The sequence below is a fragment of the Epinephelus lanceolatus genome, chromosome 20 (assembly GCF_041903045.1).
Source record: "Epinephelus lanceolatus isolate andai-2023 chromosome 20, ASM4190304v1, whole genome shotgun sequence".
Lineage (NCBI taxonomy): Eukaryota > Metazoa > Chordata > Actinopteri > Perciformes > Serranidae > Epinephelus > Epinephelus lanceolatus.
Window position 1 is genome coordinate 20,701,493 of NC_135753.1, and position 25,045 is coordinate 20,726,537.

At 40.2% G+C, this 25,045-nt stretch overlaps 1 protein-coding gene across 1 annotated transcript in view; it reads right to left on the reverse strand.

The window, feature by feature from the left end:
- Positions 1-25,045, reverse strand: part of vipr1b (vasoactive intestinal peptide receptor 1b) — a 67,735-nt gene that overhangs the window by 27,261 nt on the left and 15,429 nt on the right. Inside the window, exons 3-5 of the mRNA XM_033638162.2 lie at positions 21,894-22,004; positions 8,509-8,609; positions 2,216-2,313 (exon numbers count right to left, since the gene is read on the reverse strand). Of these exons, the coding sequence (XP_033494053.1) occupies positions 2,216-2,313; positions 8,509-8,609; positions 21,894-22,004 (310 nt within the window). The remainder of the gene's footprint in view (positions 1-2,215; positions 2,314-8,508; positions 8,610-21,893; positions 22,005-25,045) is intronic.

The following is a 25,045-nucleotide window of genomic DNA, read 5'->3' on the forward strand; positions in this document are numbered from 1 at the left end:
TTCTGCAGCGCAGCTTTAAAGCCCCGCCCCTTGGCAGCCTTCTGCAAGCCCTTCTGCAAGCCCTTCTGCAAGCCCTGCCAGCGACCTGAGCGACTGCTGGCGCTCATGACACTTTTGGTGTGAATGCACAGTTAGTCAACCAGGAGGAGACGGACAGCAGGGTTATACTCCACTTGCATCATGCCAGGAAGTTGGGCTTCACATTGGCAGTAGTGAGAACCCTGGACACCAACACCTTCCATTTGATCACTGGTGTCTGGTAAAAATGGGTCTGGCTTTGTATGTTGTCTAGTTCAGGAGTTATGATTATCTGTGCCACTCCTGTGGACATCAGTACAAGATGTCAGCCAAACAAACCCCATGGGCCAATGCAATCCCTCTAAATGAGAGCGTGCAACAGTGGAGGTGATGTCATGCTGTCCATAGTAAAGCTTATATTTCAACATACGGTAAACGGACTCATACTGTTGCCCTGTACCTCTTATCAGTGGTGTCTTTCAGAAACAGGTGGGACTCTCCACATCCCACCAACACTCATTAATCTCCCTCACTGTAACCCCCTCAGCTCCCATCACCTCCCACTGCCCTGTCATAACTCTCCTTCTGGCTCAAACCTGTGGTTTGCCTTGATTTCACACTTTTCCGTTTTTCTTTTTTTTTTTTCTGACCTTGGCGTTCCTTGTTGCAAACAAAACTCTCAGGTAGATACACTTTCACACCTACAGTGGGAAAACATGAAACGAAGCTCTGATCAGTGACTAACTCACACCGTGTGGTAGCAGAGAAACTATTTAGGAGATACATGAAATGCTACCCCCAAAAAGCAATTTCCTGTTTCCCTCCCTCTCCTGTGGAGGTGGGTACACAGCAGAGAATGGACGGCATCACATTACTTTGGCTGTGAATTCAGGGAGATGAAGCGAACACAGAGGACTCATGTAACAAGAGGAAGTGTTTTGCAGCTAGTGTACTTGTGGGCATTTGTGCAGCAGAGCAAAATGTGTTTTCACTGACAAAATGAATCTTATACAACTGAGATAGATAAATTACGTACAATACTGAGAAATATACTGTGTATATTGTCTATTTATTGTCCTTTAGAATGAAGTATTTGCAACTGAAATCTGTTATCTCTGTCATCTTTGAGGAGTTTTCAATCAATCCCTGACCCGTCAAATATCAAACATGAGTCTCTTTAATCCCGCTGTACTTTAATCTCCAAACCGCTGCAGAAATATGCCATCAAAAGATCAAGACACTGAAATGCATGATAGTATTTGTATCTTTCTCCTTGCCTTTCATAGTTTAACAAAAGCCTTGAAGCTGTGCTGATTAGAGATGATCAAATCCCACTTCATGGTGTTTGATGTGTGACACTGAAATGTATATAAACTGTCATGTTGTCCATATGCCCAGCAGGCATATAATGTCAGTGTCAGTGTACTTTATGATAAGCAGCAGTGACTGCTTTTGTTCTTTTTCTTCTTTATTTCATCCTCTTATCCTTCTTCTAAACAACCGACCACACAAGGCAAAGAAACAAGTTTATCTGTCAGGAGTTATCAAAAAAAGTTAAAAGTGTGAATTGTTGAGTAAAACAACTGCTGTCAAGAGTTTTCTTTTTCAGACTTTCTCCACAAACTGCCCACTTTGGGTCAAAATTTGTGCTCTTTCTCAGAGTCTTCACTCAGTCAAATTGGAAAACAGAGACATGATAAACATATTTATAGATTCAATGTGACTTACACTTTCTGGGGACATCATTCTTGCTTCCAAATCAAAGAAAAAAAGATGCTTGATAAACTCCAAATCTTACATTTTCCCCATTTTTCCCCAGTGTTGAAGTAATCCAGTGATAGCCATGTGTATATCAGTGAGTAAATTACATTTAAGTACTGCTAATACTGTACCGGCATACCTTTAAAGGTCCCAATTTCGAAAAATATATGCTAAAAAGCTGTAGAACACAGCTGACTAACTGATTCCATAGTAACATACTTCCTGTTTATATCCCCCAAAGCACTGTGGGAAACAGGTGCAGGTGGTTAACAGTACAAATTGTAAACTGCTGTCAAGAGTGAAAACATTTCTTTTACTTTTTCAAACTTTCTTGCAAAGTTTTATAAATTGAAAATGATGATGTTCCTGGGGAGGACAACAGCTGAGCTCTGTTGTACCATGTAATCGTGTACCATGTGACTGTATTTCTACGTACCTGAAGAGGCAGAGGATCACGATGGCTGTGGTCAGAGATATGAGGGAAACACTGTGGCCAACCGTGTAGCCAATCTTCACTTGCCAGAAAAACTTGCCCTGAAGAAAAAAACAAGTCACAGTGAATGAAACTGACACACATGGTTAGAATATTTTGTATTTGTATATCTAAAATACATCAATTTGTTTTAATGGTTAGTTTGAGAAGTCCTTCTGCTTTATACTGGCCTACAAAAAATGGTCATTCAGAATGCTGCTTCTGGGGTTTTCACAAAAACTAAAATGAGAAAGCACATAACTCCTGTGTTATGTAACCTGCGCTGGCCCCCTGCATCTTTTAGGATTGATTTTAAAGTCTTTCTCTTAGGCATTAAATGGCCGTTCCCACTTTTATGTCACAGACTCCCTGTCGTTTTATGATCCTCCACAGCTGCTCTTTTTTTTTGGGGGGTGGGGGGGGGGGGGGGTAGTTGCTAATCTTTTTTCTTGATACCGTATTTTACTGGCCTCAAACGACAACTCATAAACATTCACTGTGATAGAGGGGTTGCAAGTTGACATACGTAACAAACGTAACACCACTGCAAAGGACAACACCACTTAAGTCTTTATCTGTAGAAATTATCATAAAAGTAATGGGAAAAAAATCCTCATACTCTTCTGAAAGTGAGCTAATTCCTGACTCCAGTGACCTTCAAGTGTTTAAAATTGAGATTTCTGCCCCCAAAAAGAATCAATACAACTGGCTCTGCTGACGTACTCCAGGCTCGTCCAATATAACAGCACACTGGATTGTTCTTAAGCACAAGTGGAGCCTTTCAGAGTCTTACTGCCATGTCACTTATGTTTGGTGCTTTATGAAAATGAGATTAAGAGCTCTGCATCCTGTGGCACCCCACGGCATTAAGTATGCAGAAATACAGACATCGAATTCCTTTTAGTGTACTCCACCAGCCAGGTCCCTCCTGACTTCCTATGTGGCATACTGATGAGGCGGCTGCTGTGACTCAGAGAGCAGAGTGCCCACCAAGAAAGCTTTTACCACCCTGTAGTGCACATCCACTCTTCACCCTGCTCCACCTCCATCAGCACAGACCAGATTAGATTTCTCTGCATTAAAAGTAAACTAAATAAAAGCAACATCTGATGTATTCATTCAGTTCCTATCCCTGAAGGCAACATGAATAACCTCTAATGACTCATAATGCTGATAATAGAGGCAGGAACTACGAGCTGACTTGGCCTCGTCAGTGACAAGTTTGTTGTTCTTCACAGATGTGCCTGCTTTGGCAAACAATATTAACTTATTGGTCTATTCATTTTAAATGTAGTCAGAATATTGTTGCTTTTTAGGTCAAACATTTTTAATAATCATCATAATCAATTATTTTTATAATTACAGTGGGTCAAAGCTCTGTGCAATGTGAAATGAGTCACTCACTGTACCAACCAGCTTATCACCTTAATCTGCAGTTCCTCTCAGTCTTTCATCCAAGGCACAGTTAGGGACTAAGTGGTGGACAAAGTGGAGCATATAGCTGCTAAAGAGAGATATATTTCCCTCAGGAGTTGGTCTGGGGAGTGAATATTGGCCAGGAACACGACTCCTACTGAATGCTAATGTTGCATTAAATTGCTGGATTGTAAATAGCCAACTGTTTGTTTACAAGTTTGCCATATTAACTTAAAAGGTGATAATTAATTAATGTTGTGTTGGTGGATTGTTTCCATAACCCCCAGTTGGCTGAAGAAATTAGGTATTGCGGGTTTAAGTACGCTACACTGTCAGCAGTGAGCAGTAGGTTGGTGACAGCAAGTGGTTTGCTTGAGACTGGCCCAAACTAAAAGATTTTTGAAATCTTAACAGATGTTAAAAATGTGAGAGACCCCACACAACGACATGCAATGGTAAATCTAACACTTTTGTACTTGTGTGGACAGCAACAGTTTGGTCGAAATAGGGCAAAACAGCGCACCACATGCTATCAGATTCTATTCATAAAGTCCCAACTCTCAAAAACGGAAGTACTGGAAATCTCACATATCTCTAACAATCAAACGTGACTTTAGAGTAAAGAAACATGGCAGAAAGAAAATTCAGAAAGAAAAACATGGATGAAGTCATGGAGACGGTATGAACATAGAGTGTACATGTTACAACCCGAGCTGTAGGTGATAAAATTCTGAGTTGAATCCCATTTGATATTGCAGTGAAACCCTCTTAGACCCAAGAAATCGACGGCAAACCTCAGAGCCCCCCCCTCACAACAGGACATCGGCTTGCAAATATTGGTTATTTAATATTTGTGATTTCATATTGAAGCAGCCAGGATGGACTTCCAAGAGACTGGGTGATGTAACAAAACACGTAAGAAACCTCACACCACAGGAAACTCTGCCAGGACGATCATTAGAACCATCAGAAAGTCATGTAGTGTGGACCTGGCATTAGACTGAGCAAGACTGGAAGCAGGCTCTTTCAGCTTTCTAGTCGTCTGACCACTCAAAGCGCTTTTTACTCTACATGTCACATTCACTCATTCACGCACACAGTCATACACTGGTGGCCGAGGCTACCATACATGGTGCCACCTACTACTCAGTTACTACTCACTCTTGCACACCAATAGAACAGCCATCAGCAACCAGTAAGGGTTCGGCATCTTGCTCAAGGATGCTTCGACATGCGGACTGGGGGAGCTGGGGATCAAACTGCTGATCTTCCGTTTAGTTGACGACCCGCTCTACCTTCTTAGCCACAATCAATGAATTAACATTAGTTAATTAATTAATCAACCATACATTAACATAATGTAAGAATTACAAACCAGGAATTGTGCAATAATTTTCTCTTGGTTAACCAGTGGAGGCACTGCACAGACATTTCTAAAGTCTCACCAAAACCAGTGGTCACGTCAGTCAGTCAAAAAATTTCGTTTTTATTTTGTACCAACACAGAATATAATATGTTTTTTTTTGTATTTTTCACTTTCTTTTTTTTCCAACACAGAACATTAATTTCAACTTTAGAATTACAACAATATTTAGCAAGTAGAACAAGATGTGGTTTCCGGCCACCAGATGGCGCTATAGAAATTGGGATTGCTGCTGAGGCTGTCAGACGATAGACTTTATTTATTATTTTATCCACTTTGCTTCAACCGATCACCACCAAAATTATATCATCTGCTCCTTGTCCCATTATCCACCTTTCCTGAAAATTTCATTAAAATCTGTTCAAAACTTTTTGAGTTATTTTGCAGACAAACAAACAAACAGACCAACGCCGGTGAAAACATAACCTCCTTGGCAGAGGTAACTAATGTTAATTAATGACCTTTAGAGGTATTGAGAGGTGCATTGATGGGGAGCAGCTGTGGCTCAGGAGGTAAAGCAGGTTGTCCACTAATTTGAAGATCAGCAGTTTGATCCCCGCTCCTTCAGTCCCCATGTTGAGGCATCTTTGAGCAAGATGCCAAACCCCAACTTGTCGGTGGTCGTAGCGGAAAACACGCTTTGAGTGGTCAGATGACGAGAAAGCTATACAAGTGCAGGTCCAAATACACCATTTCCAACTTTGGAAAGAGCCTGCTTCCAGTCTTGCGAAATCTGTGACAGGCTAGCTCGGCTAAGCTAATAACCAGCTATCTCCAGCCTTGTATTTAACACACAAGAGTGACATACTGTTGTTCTTTTCATCTGACTATTGGCAATAAAGTAAAAAAGAGCAAATTTCCTACAATAAGTTCCTTAAATAAAATGATTTATTTTAATAAATTATTGTTAGTATTGTTTTTGAAGCCCTAGCATGGACATACAGTTTATTAACAGGCTATGTACCACAGTCTTTTAAGGTAGCTGTAATTAAACCTCTACTAAAAAAGCCCACCCTGGATCCAGAGGTGTTAGCCAACTAAAGACCAATATCTAATCTTCCCTTTATGTCAAAGATCCTTGAGAAAGTAGTCGCAGACCAGCTGTGTGATTTTCTCCATGATAATAATTTATTTGAGGAATTTCAGTCAGGATTTAGAGTGCATCATAGCAAGGAGACAGCACTAGTTAAAATTACAAATGACCTTCTGATTGCTTCAGACAAAGGACTTGTCTCTGTACTTGTTTTATTAGATCTTAGTGCGGCGTTTGACACAATTGACCATCAAATTCTACTGCAGAGACTGGATCACTTCATTGGCCTAAAAGGTTCTGCACTAAGCTGGTTTAAATCTTATTTATCTGATTGTTTTCAGTTTGTTGACGTTCATAATGAATCATCCTTACGTACCAAAGTTTGTTTTGGAGTTCCGCAAGGTTCTGTGCTCGGACTAATCCTATTTACTCTATATATGCTTCCTTTAGGTAACATCATTAGAAATCACTCTATAAATTTCCATTGTTATGCGGATGATACACAGTTGTATTTATCGATGAAGCCAGAAGAAAGTAATCAATTAACTAAACTCCATAACTGCCTTAAAGACATAAAAACTTGGATGAGCACCAATTTCCTGATGTTAAATTCAGACAAAACTGAAATTATTGTTCTTGGCCCCAAACAACTCAGAGACTCTTTATCTGATGACATAGTTTCTCTAGATGGCATTGCTCTGGCCTCTAGCACTACCGTAAGAAACCTCGGAGTAATATTTGATCAAGATTTGTCTTTTAATTCTCATTTAAAACAAACCTCACGGACTGCATTTTTTCATCTGCGTAATATTGCGAAAATTAGGCCTATCCTGACCCGAAAAGATGCAGAAAAATTGGTCCTCGCTTTTGTTACCTCTAGGCTGGATTACTGTAACTCTCTATTATCAGGTAGCTCTAGTAAGTCCTTAAAAACTCTCCAGCTAATTCAGAATGCAGCAGCACGTGTACTAACAGGAACTAAGAAACGAGGTCATATTTCTCCTGTTTTAGCTTCTCTGCACTGGCTCCTTGTAAATTCCAGAATTGAATTTAAAATCCTACTGTTAACTTATAAAGCTCTAAATGGTCAAGCTCCGTCATATCTTAGAGAGCTCATAGTGCCATATTATCCCACCAGAACACTGCGCTCTGAGAACGCAGGGTTACTCGTGGTCCCTAACGTCTCCAAAAGTAGATCAGGAGCTAGAGCCTTCAGCTATCAGGCTCCTCTCCTGTGGAATCATCTTCCTGTTACGGTCCGGGAGGCAGACACCGTCTCCACATTTAAGACTAGACTTAAGACTTTCCTCTTTGATAAAGCTTATAGTTAGGGCTGGCTCAGGCTTGCCTTGTACCAGCCCCTAGTTAGGCTGACTTAGGCCTAGTCTGCCGGAGGACCCCCCATAATACACTGGGCACCTTCTCTCTCTCTCTCTCTCTCGTATTCTATTACTGCATCTTGCTAACTCGGCCATTCTGGATGTCACTAACTCGGCTTCTTCTCTGGAGCCTTTGTGCTCCACTGTCTCTCAGATTAACTCATATCGCAGCGGTGCCTGGACAGCGTGACGTGTGTGGTTGTGCTGCTGCCGTGGTCCTGCCAGATGCCTCCTGCTGCTGCTGCCATCATTAGTCATACTTCTACTGTTATTATACACATATGACTATTGTCACACATGTATACTGCCAGATATTAATACATACTTTCAACATATTGTACCACAGTAGCCAGAACTATAACTATAATATTATTACTTTCAATAATGTTGTTGTAAGCTACTGTCATTACCTGCATCTCTCTCTCTCTCTCTCTCTGTCTCTCTCTCTGTCTCATTGTGTCATACGGATTACTGTTAATTTATTATGCTGATCTGTTCTGTACGACATCTATTGCACGTCTGTCCGTCCTGGAAGAGGGATCCCTCCTCAGTTGCTCTTCCTGAGGTTTCTACCGTTATTTCCCCCGTTAAAAGGGTTGTTTTTGGGGGAGTTTTTCCTTATCCGCTGCGAGGGTCCTAAGGACAGAGGGATGTCGTATGCTGTAAAGCCCTGTGAGGCAAATTGTGATTTGTGATACTGGGCTTTATAAATAAAATTGATTGATTGATTGATTGAGAGTGTCCTGCTGTAAATTCAGTACATCTGTTGTATTCAACCCAGCCCCTCCATGCTACTCACAACAAGGGGCAAACACTGGAGTTGTGAAACCAACAATAACTAGCTCTTATCCTGATGGACCCAACAACACCCCCCCACAGAGAGAAGAAACATTTCCTAATTCAATTCTTCCTGCCCACTGGCTCTCCACATGGTTTCCCACTGTGCTGCTGAGTTCACTCACAACGGGACCATTGGGTCTCTGCACTGCTGCCGTGTCTTACTCACATCATCGCTGGTGCTGTTGAGATTATATCCACAGTTCATTGCGATGTCAATGGGATGCATCTCAGTCCAGCCGTCTGCTGTGCAGGTTTTGGAGAGGTTACCTGGAGATGGAGATGACATAAAAAGGTCACGGCCACCCAGACTGTAGATTTCTCTTTTACCTGCTCACCAAGTTCAATTTGGTCCAATGCTTCATGTACTGCTGTGAGACACACTGTGACATTGTCAGTGACCTCATGTGCTCGGTTGTTGGGTCATCTGCAAAGAAACTGCAAAGCCTCGAACTCCACAAACTGCTGTATGACTCTCTCCAGCTGATGTGAGCTCTTACTGACTTGTGCATTATGTGTGCCTGCACAAAGGCACTTGGCTGTTACAGATACTGACATTCTGATCCTTCCATTGTCACTCATCCAACCGCAAGTGAAGATTAACATGCTCTTGTTAAGGAATTGTGTACATGACATATAAGGAAATGTCAAGTCAGACCATGATGTATTAAAATTCCTAAACTCTAATAAATCAGTGTAAATCTGGTTAAAACAAGCCTGTCTCCTACAATAGACATTCACAATTTCAGTTGTATTTCTTCCTTTATTTCTTTAGGCAATAAAACTACTATAGTTAAGTTTGGTTTTGATTTAAAATGAATACAGTGTTGTGTGCTTTAATCCTCTGCAGCCTTTTTCTGTATCAACCCTTTGAAACCTGGAGCGACATCACTTCTCTTGTGTTGCATTAAGATTCCTTTTGCAGGTTTTTAAACCTTTGAATGTTGAGCAAATTGGTGCGAATTCTTTAAAAAATATGGGGAAAAAGGGAATGAGCAACTTGGTGAGAAATGTCCCACAAATTGCAAAACAAAAATAGATTTAGGAAATTTTATTTAAAAAAAAAACTACAGAAAAAAGAAAAAAACCAAGGGAAAACTATATTTATAACTATTATCATTATTATTATTACATTTTAAAATTATTTCCTTGTTTGTTTGTGTTTTTAAACTTTCATGTCTGTCTTTTTTTCTTCTTCTAATTTTCTTGTTTTTAATTTTCCGTTTTTACTAATTTCTTGCAGTTTTTTGGGTCATTTCTTCTTTTGCTGTTCATTGCCCTCCTAACATATTTTTTAAAAGAAATCAAGACAATTATCTCAGGTTTCAAAGTAAGAAATGTCCCACAAATTGCAAAAAATAATAGATTTAGAAAATTATACTTTTTTTTCAAAATAAAAGGGAAAAAAGCAAAAAGCAATGGAAGACGATATTTATTATATATTTATAACTTACTTTAACTAACTTTATAACTTTTTCTCCCACACATCAAATTACTTAGGGTTTCCCTGACCCTGCCTCAGTGCAACATGCAGTGCAGGTGGTAGTGAGTCTGACCCACTGTAACTGAGTGCTGTGTGTGCATCAGTAGTATGTGGAAGTTAAATCATGCCTGTGTTGCTCTAGCAGCTAAATTTTTCTTTCAGTCTAACATGTTGCTACTTGTCAGATTATGTTAGTTACCAACACCTTATTATGTTGATTAACAGCTTCCTTATTTCATGTCTGGTTTTCACCACCTACTGTCTTTGAGGCCAAATACAAGCAGCAACATATTCAGATGATTCAGAAAGCAGGCTGTATTGTGATATTGTTTTGTAGCTGGACTGGCTAAGCATTTTGTGTTTTTTTGTCGTGCTGAGGTGGGATTTTTGTCCTTTTGTCCGTGCTTTTATTTTAATATTTTCTTTCATTTCTATTCTTACCTGTAAATTTCCAGTCTGTTTTTTTTCATAAGTCCTGGCTCTGTGATGATGAAGAATATAAAACAGGACCATCTAGAGTCGTGACCTCTCTGGTGGTGACGCTTCCTATTACGTCATTTGTATTGATTCCCTATTATTGCGATTGTGTTTATTCTTAGGCGCGTGCTCATTATTTGTTGCTGCTGGCTTGGTTTTCTTTTGCTTCTTTTGTGCTCTGTTGTCAATGCATAAATTTAATCAAAAGTTGGTCACAAGATATAAAGACATGATTGTTAAAGTGTTGAACACAGATTATCATTTCTTCCTCCTGTATTAGAAATAACCTCCTGTTTCTCTGCCAAAGACATGAACCTCTCTGTGAGAGGAGCACCAGAAATAGTCTGTCATTAGGCTTATTATTGGGGTTCATTAATGGTTTAGTCATTTTGGGAGCATTGGGGTTTTTATGTAAACATTTAACTCAAATGAGACCTTAACTACAATGTGACCGACAGCCCATTTTCTCTGTGTAAGTGTTTTCCTATCATCACTGATGTGGCTGAAATTGAGTGTCACCCTGGGATGATGTTTGTGAATTTGCCCTCATCTTCTGTTTTGTTTCTCCTCAATCTTTTCTTTTATTAAAGGGAACCTATATTGTTTGTACTTATATTCTATCATGTATATATAATGCTAAAGTGTCGCATGTTCATATTAAAAGTGGCCAAAGTTTCAAACAATGAGGTAAATGTATGTAAAAGTAATCCCCATGAGCAAAACCTCAGGCTTCAGACCATTCTGAATACCAACATTTTTTACTCCTTTGGCTACAAGATGACGTCAGATTGTGACAAATGTTTTATATGGTCTCCTCTAGGTATGCTGATGCAAGTGTTTACATTACGTAAACCACACCCCTACATGTAGCGACATGAGGGCACTGTACAATCTTGGGTGCTGATGTAAAATGTTCCCCGATTTCTGAACATATTTCTGCTGAAACATGTCTGGTAGTTGAGATTTGTTTGCAGAAGCTTTTATTTGTGATTTTTAACAGTTGAAAGTGCTGCTATTGGGGCGTCAGTGGCTTAGTGGATAGAGCAGGCACGCCATGTACAAGGCTGTTGCCGCAGCGGCCGGGGTTCGACTCCAACTCGTGGCCCTTTGCTGCATGTCATTCCCCCCCTCTCTTTCTCTCTCTCCCTCTTTCAGGCTTAACTGTCCTGTCAATTAAAGGCAAAAATGCCCCCCAAAAATATCTTAAAAAAAAAAAAAAAAGAAAGTGCTGCTATTAACCTCACAGTCATTTCCTTGGTTTCAATGACAGAACAGCGATGCCAAGATACGGAGAACTCACAAAGACTGACCAATCAGAGCAGACTGAGCACTTTTGAACATTTAAGCATGTAAACATGTTCTAGTAGAAACCCAAGATACAAATATGAACCTGTAAATGAGCATGATAGGTCCCCTTTGACCACTGTCATGACTGTGTAAGTTACACACACACACACACACACACACACTGCAGGAAGGCACAGGCTGAGTGTCGCTAAAAACCCTGAATGGAAGCACTGACTCAAGTAGATTTGAAGTCATCTGTTTGTAGTCAGCGGGGTGAGGTTCAGTCTTTTCAACAGCTTTATTGCTGCACTGCAGAACTGCAGAAAGGGGAAGGACGCACAAGCACCTGAAAGCAGAACAATTCCACCTGGACTCAAGGTCGTTTCACAGACAGAATATTCTGGCAGCTTTAGCAGATTTACACATGCACAGGTTGTGAAAGCCTCATGTTTTGTGTGCAGGACACCATCCTGCCTGCCTTCTCATCCAACCTCTTCAGCTCTGTAAGATAAGAGATCAACCTGTACTGAACTTTTGAGGGCTGTATCAGTTTTCATATTTGACCCTTTGAATGTGGGCTTGAATGTGTGAAATGATATTTTATGAGATGACAACACAACAGCTGTACGAACATGAAATGTCCCATGCTGGAAGGAATAGAGGGCTGCTGCATTTTGAATGCAGTAGGCTCGTCTAGCTACAAAGGACGGAGACCCGTTCACAGAAAGAGCAAACTAAAATGCATCGGAAGAGCCAGATTTCAAAAGATGATGAGATGGGTAACATGACAGTGTGTTTTCAGTGGAGTTACAAATGACTGTGCTGGCAGTCTTGACTTATTCCGTGTGAAACCACCGCCCGAAACACAGGCATAATTTCTAAATCACACGAGGTATATAGAATTTAACAAAACAGACAGATTGATGTCATTTCTGTGCTGGTCCCTCAGGTCATAGTCAGACTTTAAGTGTCCTCTTAACCTGGAAATGTCAAATAGTAAAAAAGCTCAGCAGACAACCTGCCGTCAGAGTCAGTGTCTGTCTGTGTGGCTACGTGTGAAGAAAGTACAAAAGAAAAGTACGAGGGAGCTAAACTTGGGACAGGAAACTTTAGTTTTTGAAGTTGTGGATTTAGAGAGATTTGTGCAGCCTCAGTCTGTGTCTGTTTATCTCTCCGGTGGAGTTCATGTTGAGCTGTTTCTGTCTCATTATAGTTGCCTTGAGTTTGGAGGTACATTCCTGCAGTATTTGCATGCACTGTCATCCTTGTTAGCAGCACCATCCTCACAGGAGTTAATACCATCAAACCTGCACCAGTTTGCATTTTATTTTTGCAGGTTTCTAGAAATTCACACAGCACTTCTGCAATAACCTGATACTAGTTTCTCACATTCCATGTATGTTTTAATATACTGGATTAGACCTTCAGGACTACTGTTAAACGAACATGTCTGCATGGTTTTATGTCTGAAATAAATAAATGAAAGACAATTTTAGTTAAACCTGAAATTGAGAGTTAAGAAGAAAATGATTTTTATGGATTGTAAAAGTCTGTCAGCATGCCTTTGTACTATCAGGCTGAGAGGTGTTTTTATCAAGTTGTGGCTTCGTTTTACTGCAACTTCGATTTTTTTGTGTGTATTTGCTGAATGTGCAAAGTTCTTTTCATAAAACGCAGAGGTGAGTTGAATCAAGGCAAAAGCTATTCCTCCTCATTGAGTTTCTTTATTGAAGGTAAAGCAGTCACACAGGAGGAGATGTATTAAAAAAGAAAAAGTCCAAATCGTGTTTTAAATCTAAGAGACAGCTGAGATGTGGCTTGTGCGAAAAGGGCTGCAACTCAATAGGAGGAAAAGGTCACGAATACTTTTTACTTTCAGTGTATCAAAGTGAGAAATTTCATTATAAAATGACATTTGCCTTCGACTGAAGACGCCTACACCACCTAGTTTAAAAGAACAAGGTTATGCGCCTTCATTAAAATCTGGTTTTATGCCAAAATCTATTCTTCTAAATTGTTTTGTTTTTTTGTAAAAATGGCGATTCACTCATAACAGCTTTGAAAATCTGACGCTGACGCATAAAGACAGACAACCACCACACCTATGGGTAATTTAAACCTGCATGTCTTTGGACTGTGGGAGGAAGCCAGAGTACCCGGAGAAAACCCACACTGACATGAGGAGAACATGCAAACTCCACACAGAAGGGCTCCCCCATCCCAGGGTTAGAACCTCCCACCCTGGGTTTGAACCAGAAACCCTCTTGCTGTGAGGTGACAATGCTAACCACTACACCACCGTGCCGCCCAGGGATATCCTTGCAAATAATGAAATGTAATGCAGAATGAATGATTCTGTAGGAGTATGTGTGTGTGTTGGTGACCGCAGTTCATGTACGTGGCTAATTTACCGTGTCAGCTTTACATGCTTTAACCACAATTGCTTGTGTCATATATGCAAGGAAATTTAGTAAAGACTAATTTATAATTCTAAATGTTTTGTATTATTTGGCAAAACAATGATAACTAATGTCCACGGATGTTCATGTAAAATGTATATTTGCTGAGACACTGACAAGTGTTATTAGTACTCACAAACAGCACTATAAATGCAAATTCAAACATGTTGCTTGGACCATTTATCACTGTCAGAACTCATGTCATGGGTTGTTCCACTGTATACTTCTACTGATGATAAAAATGACAACAAGACAGTTGTCCTGTATTCAGTTCTGCCTCAGTGGGAAAACAAAGATTTCAGGACAGGTCATTTATGTCATTTGTTCTCAGGCCAACAAGGAATCAGGCAACAAATTATTTCAACAATAACAACAGGAAAAACTGTTTGTCCAGCACAATGTTAGGAGGCTCTCATGGCTCCCAATTAGATGAAAGTATGTCTCCAACTCACAAAGAACTTGTTCTTATTAAAGCCCAAATGGCCTATTATACTGATGTATACCCACAATAAATATCCGAGGGGGGATTCTCTGATGTGCTCTACAGAGGACCTACTGATACTGATGTGTGTCTACTGCAAATCACTGTCACAGAGCAGTTTACTAAAAACTTAAAACCTGATAATCAAGCCTACATTAAGTATGATATAAGACACATAAAAGAGTTGTTGGCCATTTTCGCAGAGGTTCCTTGACCTCTGACCTCAAGATATCTCAATGAAAATGGGTTCTGTTGTCACCCATGAGTCTCCCCTGCACAGACATGTCCACTTTATGTTAGTCCCATATAGTTTGGGGCACAAACTATGCACTGTTTTGCATGCAATGTTGCACAATAATCCAGCTTTCAGGTGATATATACCACTTCTATGTAGCATATACTGTTGACCTGCTATCTCCCTCAAAAGATCCCCTCTCCACCTGAAAAAATACAAAAATTGGTCTACAGTTTGTGGGTCTCAGAGAGTTGATTGCGCGCTGCAATTTTGTCTCTTCGACCACACTGTTGTAGCAGTGCAGCAGATTTGGAAGAGATAAATCTCAAAGTCAAGATCATAAAGTAAATGTCTTTGCATTCATTTGATTCCTAATCAGAACACACTGGTAAGAACTGCTTCACCTTATTAATGCAGACTTCAAAGCTTCTGAAATTTTAAACCTGCAATCAAAAAGTGCGAATAATCACGATTAATAATGGAAATTCAACTATTAGTAGTGATTTTTAAAAATGAATCGTTTGACAATCCTAATTCTAAGGTATTTTGAACAATTCTTCTGCTCAATGTCTGTGGCGGTCCATTCAAAGCGTTCTTACCCCAGATTTTTTTCCATCAGCTTTAAGCCAACACACACCAAACCAACATTAAAGAATTAGCAGTGACAAAGGCCGACTCTTGCATTGTCTGACATCACCTGAGTTTTGGCCAAAAAGTTGCACTTGAACATCATTCTGCACCTGTGTGAGAGGACATAACTCTCCATACCAGCAGACAGTGGTAGCCTGTATTTGTCATTCAAAAACACAAACTGGAAGACATACAGGGCGGATTCATGATGCTAGTTAGCCAGTTAGCATATTAACAATACACTCAATGAAGGATATTTACTGTGCACTAGCAAACAATAAACAATTACAAACCCTTTCTGCCAAAGAGAAAGAGTATGTTTTGATCTTGCCCTCTTGACTTTAGCTGTTTGTTTACTTTCCTCACTTCTTCTCTCATGCACTGAGCTAAACTGACAAACACAGTGATGATCATTCACTGACAGGCTCCAGTGTCTCAAACATAGATTCAACATGCTGAATAGGTTGCAAAACAGCCAACAAAAGTTGACTAGTGCCAACGGTGCGGGACACACCGCAAAAACTAGATCAACAGAGGCTCACAGATGACCTGGCACTGACCAATGGTCAACAGTCAGCTTGGTGTGTCACAGCCCTAAACTCTACCATGCTGCCACCGGTTCAGGTAGAGTTTAAAAAGTGCATCCTCCATCTTTGAAGTGTCACATTTCACTGTTTTTAATGCCTGTATGAGTGAAGCAGCACTTCAGCGTACATTAGGATGCACAACTGTCTTAGGTGAGATAGATCAGTGGGAAAATAAAGATTTATTCACACCCACAGAATATGCAAAGGTTTCAGGATCCAAAAGTGGAAAAGACTGTGGAACTGCAGTCAAAACTTTAGAAACTTTGTCTGAAACTTAATTACAAATTAAATCCAGATTTAAAGCTAATCCTTCTTTTAAATAAGCATACAAATATATATGGTTCAGCATTTAAACACTGATGATGCCACTCTCATTTAATATTAAATAAGGCCTGTTAGCTTAGCTTAGTATAAATACATGGATAACAGCTCGCCTGGCTTTGTTCAAATGTAGTAAAATCTGCCTTTGTGTACCTCTAAGGATAAAGCCCGGCTAGCTGTTTCCAGTCTTTGTCCCAAGCTGACCAAACAAAAGGTGATTACAACAAATCTATGGTATCTATATATGTTTACAGCATGAACTCATTATTTTTTTCCCTTGAGAACAAAGTGAAACTAGGAGAACAATGGAAACAGAAGCGACCAAGATTCAGGGGAAATCAGAATGATTAATGAACCAATTTACTGTAACACAAGGTTTAAAAAAGGTGCAGTCTTGAAATAACTGTGAGAGCCAGCAATTATTAACGCAAAGGTATAAAGTATAAGGGAAAAAAGGGCGGACACAGAGAGGGTTATTACACATTTACATTGAAGAATTTGAAACTAATGAGAGGCTCTGCTCTTGAAAACCTGCTGTGAGTGCAAGATTTCTTCCCAAGTTAGTTTCTGACTCATTAGAGGGTCCAGACAGTATATATTTCACAGTGAGGTGACATCTATAAGGTAGTGGAACCGTAAAAAGCCCATCAGCCCCATCTCCAATAGTTATGAATAGTTGGATTACAGCACATCTCTCAGTCAGGGGGAAAGAATAAGCATTGACTGGCTGGGTCACGGAGACAGGAGCAGGTATAGAGCTGGAGGCAAATAGCCCAGAGGTGCTGAAAAGAAGAAATGGATATCCATCAGCAGAGATGTGAAAATGACTCTGGGTGGAGGTAAAAAAAAATTGGATGTGAAGGAGAAGTTTGGGTCAGAAAGCATAACAGAAAGCTGGTACTGATCTGCACTACAGTCGACCCCGCTGTGATGATTATTAACCCAATATTCAGTTTAAGTCAAGTTTACAGTCAGACAGCACAGGACAAAAACCTTTATATATATGGCTGTGATGACCTCTGGCCTTTGCACTCAGCCCCATTTAAACATTAAATCAGCTACAAGGAGTTTTTGTCTGGTTATCAAACAGTTTCAGTTTAAAAATGATGCCTTTATTTGACCCACATTAGCAAACAGGACCATCAGACTGGCTTTTTAATGCCTGTCCTCGGGTTTTAAATTCCCAATGAACTATCTGGTAAAATTTCAGGGCAGGTATAAAGGTATTAAAAATTAGACACTGCCCAAGCCTAATTTAAATGCAAAGAGAGTGACTGCACTGATGAATGCATGCATTGCAAATAAACAAGGAAAGGTCCTTTTTATTTGGCAGTGTTCTCACGAGTTAAACCACTTAAATGCTAATCAGATCACATACTTTACTTAGGAGGTGACATGAGGAGGACCAGGTCAACACAATTCACTATGAAGAGCATGTCATTGGTCACTTTCAGCAGGACACTTACACAGTTATCCAAAATATGATGTTGATCTGAGAGAGGCAGCGCTAAGTAAAAAAAAAAAGTGACATTTTCAGGAGAATTAATGTTAAAATTACAGCTGTCAAATTTAACACATTAATAACGAGTCAATGCAAATTCCTTTTAATGCCACAATTTCTTGATGCACGATTAATGCATGTGCTTTCTGTGATGATGACCCTCTGCCAACCCCGTAGTTTGGGAAATCAGGAAGTGATGCAGCAGTAACGTGTGGCTGCAAGCAGAAACAAACCTCCATGAGCAGAAACGGAAAACCAAAGGCATGTTCAGCTTCAAAGCTCGGCCAGATGGTTCTCTCGACAAGACCAGAGTTATTTGAATTTGCTGTTGATAGGAATTGAGTTACCACTGGAGTACATCGAGATGCTTTAAAAAAAAAGGGGATATTTAGCTAACCTTTACAGGAGTGAAGTTGGACATTACATTGTGTTTGTATCACTAAGAAATGTTACATTCAGGTCAAAATCATTCAGGTATGTCTTTGTGTTGTTGCTTGTTGGCCTTGAGTTTGCCATGAATCCGCTTTTATGTCTGGAACCTCTCGTCTACAACAGGCTTGAGACGCACCTTCGTTGAAGACTTGGCTCAGATTCCAGAGTTACTCTCTTATCCTGAAGCCTCCTTAAGGAATCTAATCCCGTTTGATTCGGTGGGGGGAACCTCTTGCGTCCGCATGCCTTTGCTGACGTCGACCCCAGCAGGACTCGAATTCTGGACCTTCGCATAGAAGACAAATGCTCTGACCACTACACTAGGGAGGGCCTGAGTTTGCCATGGTTCAGCATATATTTTGAGCATGCAGTATCTTTGAGGTTATTCTGGAGAATATTCTGGACAGTATTTGTCGTTGTTTTGGGTTGTTGCAATAACAATAAACATAAATTTGCATAAAGCAAGCGTATTTGTCCACTTCCATGTTGATAAGAGTATTAAAAACTTGAAAAATATCCCTTTAAGATACGAGAACAAAAGAAATGTCCAATTAATATCGATTTAAGTATGGACAATCATGCGATTAATAACTATTAAATATTTTAATCAATTGATAGCCCAAGTTAAAATGTTAATATGCAGAATAATGAAATCAGTTTAAATGAAAGGCATAGAAGAAGGCAATGTCCAGCTATCATTAACCTAGAAACCGTGTTCTCACAATCGCATTTTGAAGGCAGAAGCAGACGTAATCTGCTGTGACATCACTAACTGAAAGTTTCTACCCACTGTACAACACAGTGAAGCATTAGATACACTGATTCATAAATGTGGCACCGTGTACGCAGATCACTGGTGATGTCAGGGCCATTTTCATTTCCTTTCATTCATGAAGGCGACAGAGTCATGAATGAAAACGCTTGTGTTACACTGAGCCAGAAAATAATTCCCTGGTTGTTGGGTCAGGTTGCTGAGGCAGCAAAAGTTTTGATAGTCTGAGAGGAGAAGTTGATGTAACCCAACGTGCCACATAGTTTGTTTCCATGCCCCCAGGAGCAGCAGCAAGCTTTGAAGCCAATTTAACATAGAGGCAAAATGTGGAATCACAACGTCCAGGTTTGTCACGTGATGTCATAGAGCCCAAGAAGACGTTTTCCCATAGACTCACATTGGGAAAGAGATGTTTGTAAATCAGTTGATACATTTTTTAGCATCACAACCCTCACAAAATGACTCCTTTCACTATCTGGATTTGATCAATACAGTCCAATAACGATAAGGTCTGGAAGAGCTGCACGATTAAATCATTTTTATATCCATCAAAGAAGAATGCCAAACTGGGAGTTAGCCACTTGGCTGGTGAAAGTCTCCACTGCACTTGATCTATGGGCCCCAAGACATGAAAGATTCTGGTAATTTTATACTCAGGAAGCCAAACTTTTTTGGCTCCATGCCCCACTGAACAACTTTCGACCAGGGCCCCACGTCCAAAGCTGTATCCAGTGCTGTCGATGAAAACTGTTTGGAAAAGGGCAGGCACTTTCCAAACATACTTGGCAGGTGATTGCATGGATTATCTGTCCGTCACCATCTATCACTGGCTATCTTGAACCAATCAGATCAACCAAAGCAAGTCAGCAGAAGCGTGAAAACAACCTTTCCATTAAGAAAAGCCTTCAGTGCCAATCTTTGCTCTTCATTCAGTGAAGAAAAACTCTTCAGTTTTGACACAAGTGATGCTATTGTAGCATCTGTGCTAACCCACAGTTGCCTCTTCATGCCAACACAAACACCTAAACCAAACCTGTAGCTGCCAGCAGCTCCTCTAATGTCTAACTTGCATTATGATTCAATCCCATACCAACTATTTTATTTTCTGTGCCCTCAGTTTGGATCTGAGTGAGTATGTTTGCTCAGGGGATGTTCTGTGCTTTGAATCACAGTAGTGCTTCACATAATTGCTTTTAATAATCCCCATGGTCTCAGAACATATGATGAGACATGGTTTTGACCTGCCAACATGTAAGAGTCTGTCCATTCGCATCTACCTGTCTCTCTTTAGAGCACGCCATGAATTACTTTTCTCTGACTGTTATTTCTACGACTGTTGTCTCTTGTCTTATCTCGCCCGTGGGTTAACCTCACTAACTCCAGTTGCAGTGCTTATCAGAATGCACACATCTGATTGGCTGAGTAGCTGCGAGATGATTTAACACATGCAATTGGTCTGTGAGTTTCCTGGTCGCTAAACCAGTGTTACAAATGCTGCACAGGTTAAAATAGACACACAGTTATGTCAGTTAGAGCCATGGGTCCGCACCTGAGATGGAGAGGGATGGCAGTTTAACAAGGAGGACGTATTTTGGTCAGTTTGCTAATAAGATGTTCCAACACTACCTCCCTCAAATCGCCTACCATCACAGCACAAATGCGAGTTAAGAGTTGATGCAGCAGAGCGACAAACAAGGACACAAGGTTTTAAAGGATGGGAGGCAAACAGTTGAAATGCAAAAGACATTCAGTGGGACCATTTACAAGATTAAAACATCCTTGGTAATCTAAAATGAGCCAAGAAGAAAATGAAGCCCTGTTAATGAAGCAGAGGAAACTGACGAGGAACATTTTCAAAGCTCCTGGTACAGGGACAAAAGGTGATTCAACAGAACACAAAAATGTTTCTAATGTTTCTCTTCCTTATCTTTGGTTAGTGAATCATCGCTCTCCCTCCCCCCCTCTCTGCCTGCGCTTGTTCCAAAATAAAGGTTAAAGGATAAACTGAATTCCTCCTTGTTTGCTTAGACTCTGACTGTAAGCTGCGACTCAGTTTACATGTACATTTTTTAAATCTGGCTCCTGTAAATGCCGCATACTGTTTACAGTAACCTGGATCAACTGTGATCCTGGGTTTGGGGTAGCTGAAGAACTCCCAATATCTGTCTGATTTTTTTTAATGCACCACAGTAGTTCAGAAGGTCAGCGCTATTGTGGATGATTTTTTCCCCCCAGAGCATTGTGGGTAAAGCACTGGTGTAGATTAGGAGGGTGGTCTATTCTTCTCGCTCTTTGCATTGATAGAATATTATACAAATGAAAAAGAGTTCTGAAACTCTACGTATCATTCTTGTAAATATCAACGATGTAATAATACTATTTATGAATTAATATTGTTTGCCGTGAGCTTTCTGCAGGGTTTCTAATCATTTTCCGATGTCTGCAGGAGGTAATAGAAAAACCACCGGTTTGATGACGTTAAAATGTCCATTTGTATGCGAGCATCACATTAAACCTTCGCTATCTACCCAAAGGCTTGACTGTATGCAAATACACTTTTAAATATCAAAATACCCACAGCTATAAAAAATGAGAATAAATGAAAACATATGAATGTGCTGACTGGCCCAGAGCTGATAGCAAATGACAGCACAAGGTCCAGCGTTGGCACCTACAGGGTTGTTGGCCTCCAATTAAATTACTCTGCTAACACAACATGATTAAATTACAGATATTTTAAATTATGAACACTGTCATTTTCTTGTTCTCAAGCTGGAGTTTGAAATGATTTCACTCTGGAATGTTTATCCAGTTTTGATTAAAGGCAAAGCAGAGAAAATATTCCTCATGCATGTTGTATTTACGTTAAGTGAGGGAAGATGTGTTTACCTTTGTGCTCGTCGCTGAAGTAACTGAAGTAAGTGGGGCAGCTTATTGTAACCACCTCTCCGACTCTGGCTGAAGGCCAACAGGCGATGATGTCCCACATGCCTTGGCAACCTGCCAGGAGGAGACAATAGCATTAACATGGCATCACTCACACATACATATACACACATGCAGGCTGCAAGGACAAAATTAGATCATGTGCTTAACATGACACCCAATTACACACACACACACACACACACACACACACACACACACACACACACACACTGATTTTTTCAGTTTTAATTCAGGGATAGAAAACTTATTATAGATAGGATGGTTATGGTATAAATGTGGCACAAGAGTTGATCTATCTTCATTCTCAACTTTATCAAATAAAATTGCATTCCTTCATTTTCACAGATAAAGAGGAACACAAACAATCTCAAGTTTTCATTATCCACTTTAAATTTGGTTTGAAGACATTCAGGCCCTGTCTGCATGTATATTTTCTCTACATTTTGGCCTCCCGTCCACACCCAAACAGAGTTTACACTAAAACTGATCAGATGTCTTTAAAAAGACTTTAAAGGTGCAGACTTTTCAAAACTCCAGTTAGTGTGTATTGATGTGGACATGTAAAACGAAGCATTTGGAAAACAATGATGTCATTTCCTCAGTTTGTGCATATCAATTGTTGCTTTGTGTAATGAGCATGCACCAGAAACAATAATGCCTGTCTCCTCTATACACATGTATGTGCAAATAAAAAACGGTATGGTACCTCTGGAACCAACAGTAACCCTTCAGACATGGTAATGAATCCCAAGCGTTTCCACAGCAAACAGTTCTCTTAAATGTGGGTGGGGTTGTTGTCACTCACTGCTCCGTCCAGCACTCAATTTATTTCCTCATTACCAGTGACACAGATGGAAGTCTGCACCTCGTTTATCGTCCGCAGAACGAGGCTGCACGCCCACATTTTCAGGACAAAATAAAACAGGCTGCAGTGAGAGCATCTCTCCATGGGATATTTAAAAATAGCGGGTTTGTGCATTTAGTCCTTCGAAGGCAAGCTCAGGGGTTCAGTGTTCTGTAGACTGACATTCCAAGACGAGTGAGGCTCGGAATATATGCAGTTCACATAATCCAGTCATAATTAATACATATAAATGCTCGGAAATCCACTTATGCTGTCATATAAAAACTAAAGTAATGGTCAAAGCTGACACATGGAATTTAAGTTGTGCTGATGGATTCACGTCATCAACTCGTGCGTCGAGGAACATTACAAGTAAATGTTTTATTCCGACTGCAGCTGCTGCAAGAGGCAGCAAAACATCCTTTCATTTTATAGTTACAGTCTACTAATAAACTCTCCACGGTATCAACAGTGGTTACATGAGCTTCAAAACCAGCCACAACTCAGCCCAACTGAGCAGAGTGACCGTCCTCTATTGACCAATCAACAGACTGCAGTGTTCACAGCTCCACCTTTTAGTACCTGATCTGTGTGCTAGGTACCCCAACAGAGGGGGGACCAAAAATGGGGATGGTACAGAACGGTTCCATTGGTACCATCCACAACTTTTCACAGTGGAAACGGGAAAAAAGCACATATACCTGAACTGTACCGTACTGAGAGAAATGCGGCTTAAACTACCAGTTTGTTTAAGTTTTGTCAACACTGCTGATTCTAACTTCTTTACACTTTAACTTAGTGCTGCTGCACCACTTCACAGACAAATGAAGACATCTGCTGCACCTAATGTTATTTCATCCACCTCAGTGTCTGGGGTCCATAACAGTTTTAGATCAGCAGATGGAGGGATAATTCTTTGGTGAGCATTTGGAAACTTTTTTTGTACTCTAGTGTTTTTGGAGATATTTTGTAAAATGAAGGCCATGTGGGCAGATTTTTTTCTAAACGGAGGGGGAAAATATCTGTTTTTAAAAATATCCGTATGCATGTAGACAGGGCCTCAGTCATTTAGGTCTGTGGTGACTGGTTAGACACAACCTAACAATGTCAACCTCCAAATGAACTCCATAATATACTCTGACATAGCATCTATCGTGGCATCAACACACACATGCCATTAGGAAGACAGTTTTTTGTGCCTATATGTGCAATCACAATACAAGTCACAGCACTGAGCACAGAATCTGAAATGACAAAAACACAAGTGATGAACCATTTCTGACAGATATTGATCTGAGGTTGAAAAACCGATAAAAGCACGCTTATAAACAATTCAGAGTGCAGACAGCTTCTTCAGAACATCTTTGAATCTGTACAATGAACTGTGTGTGTGTGTGTGTGTGTGTAGCGCTACATTAACGCTGCACACCAGAGGACATGAGCTGTCAAGAAATTTTTATGACTGTTCTGTTTCAAGGAAGTCGTGGAATTGCTGGACAATCTCTATATTTAATATGTTGCATAACTGCAGGCAGTGAACGTATGGTTTCTCACAAACGCGCACACTAATTCATTTATTAGGGACGTGACCTGTGAGAGCAGCGCGCACTACCTTCCTGTTGAGGAAGCAGATAGGGAAGTAGAGAGTAATGGCAGAGATAAGGAGGAGAGCTGTTTCCACGCGCACAGTTCATGCATATTCACTTAATGTACAGTATGTGCAGTGATTTTTTATTAAAATGAGACAAAATGGAGATAGCAAGTTAAATGATGGCCATCTTACTGAGGTGTGTTCATCCAGACTCGAGGTCGGACTCTGTATATACTTTATATATCCACTTACTGCTGCAGACACAGTGGGTGAGCCAGTGTGTGTTCAACTCTAACGTTAATCACTATGACAGACAATGACGTTATCACGTGTTTTTGTGACTTTGCGTGGGAGTATTTAGTTAAAATCCCATCATATGCAAGGTTATCTTCATGCTTTGACCTTACAATGACTGTGTTTACACACACACTAATATTCCACTGTCATTCCAAATATGACAATATTCTAAATTTGATAGCATTTTCTGAGGGATATGCCAATATTTTTCGAGTTTTAGAAGTGATATGTTCACAGCCCATTTAGAATATATGTCTCAGCTAAGGTTGCTACTTCAGTTTGAAACACACAAACTGTTTATGGTCGGCTCTGCACGTTGGACACAAACCAGCTAGCCAACACTTTGCAGTGCTGAAGTGG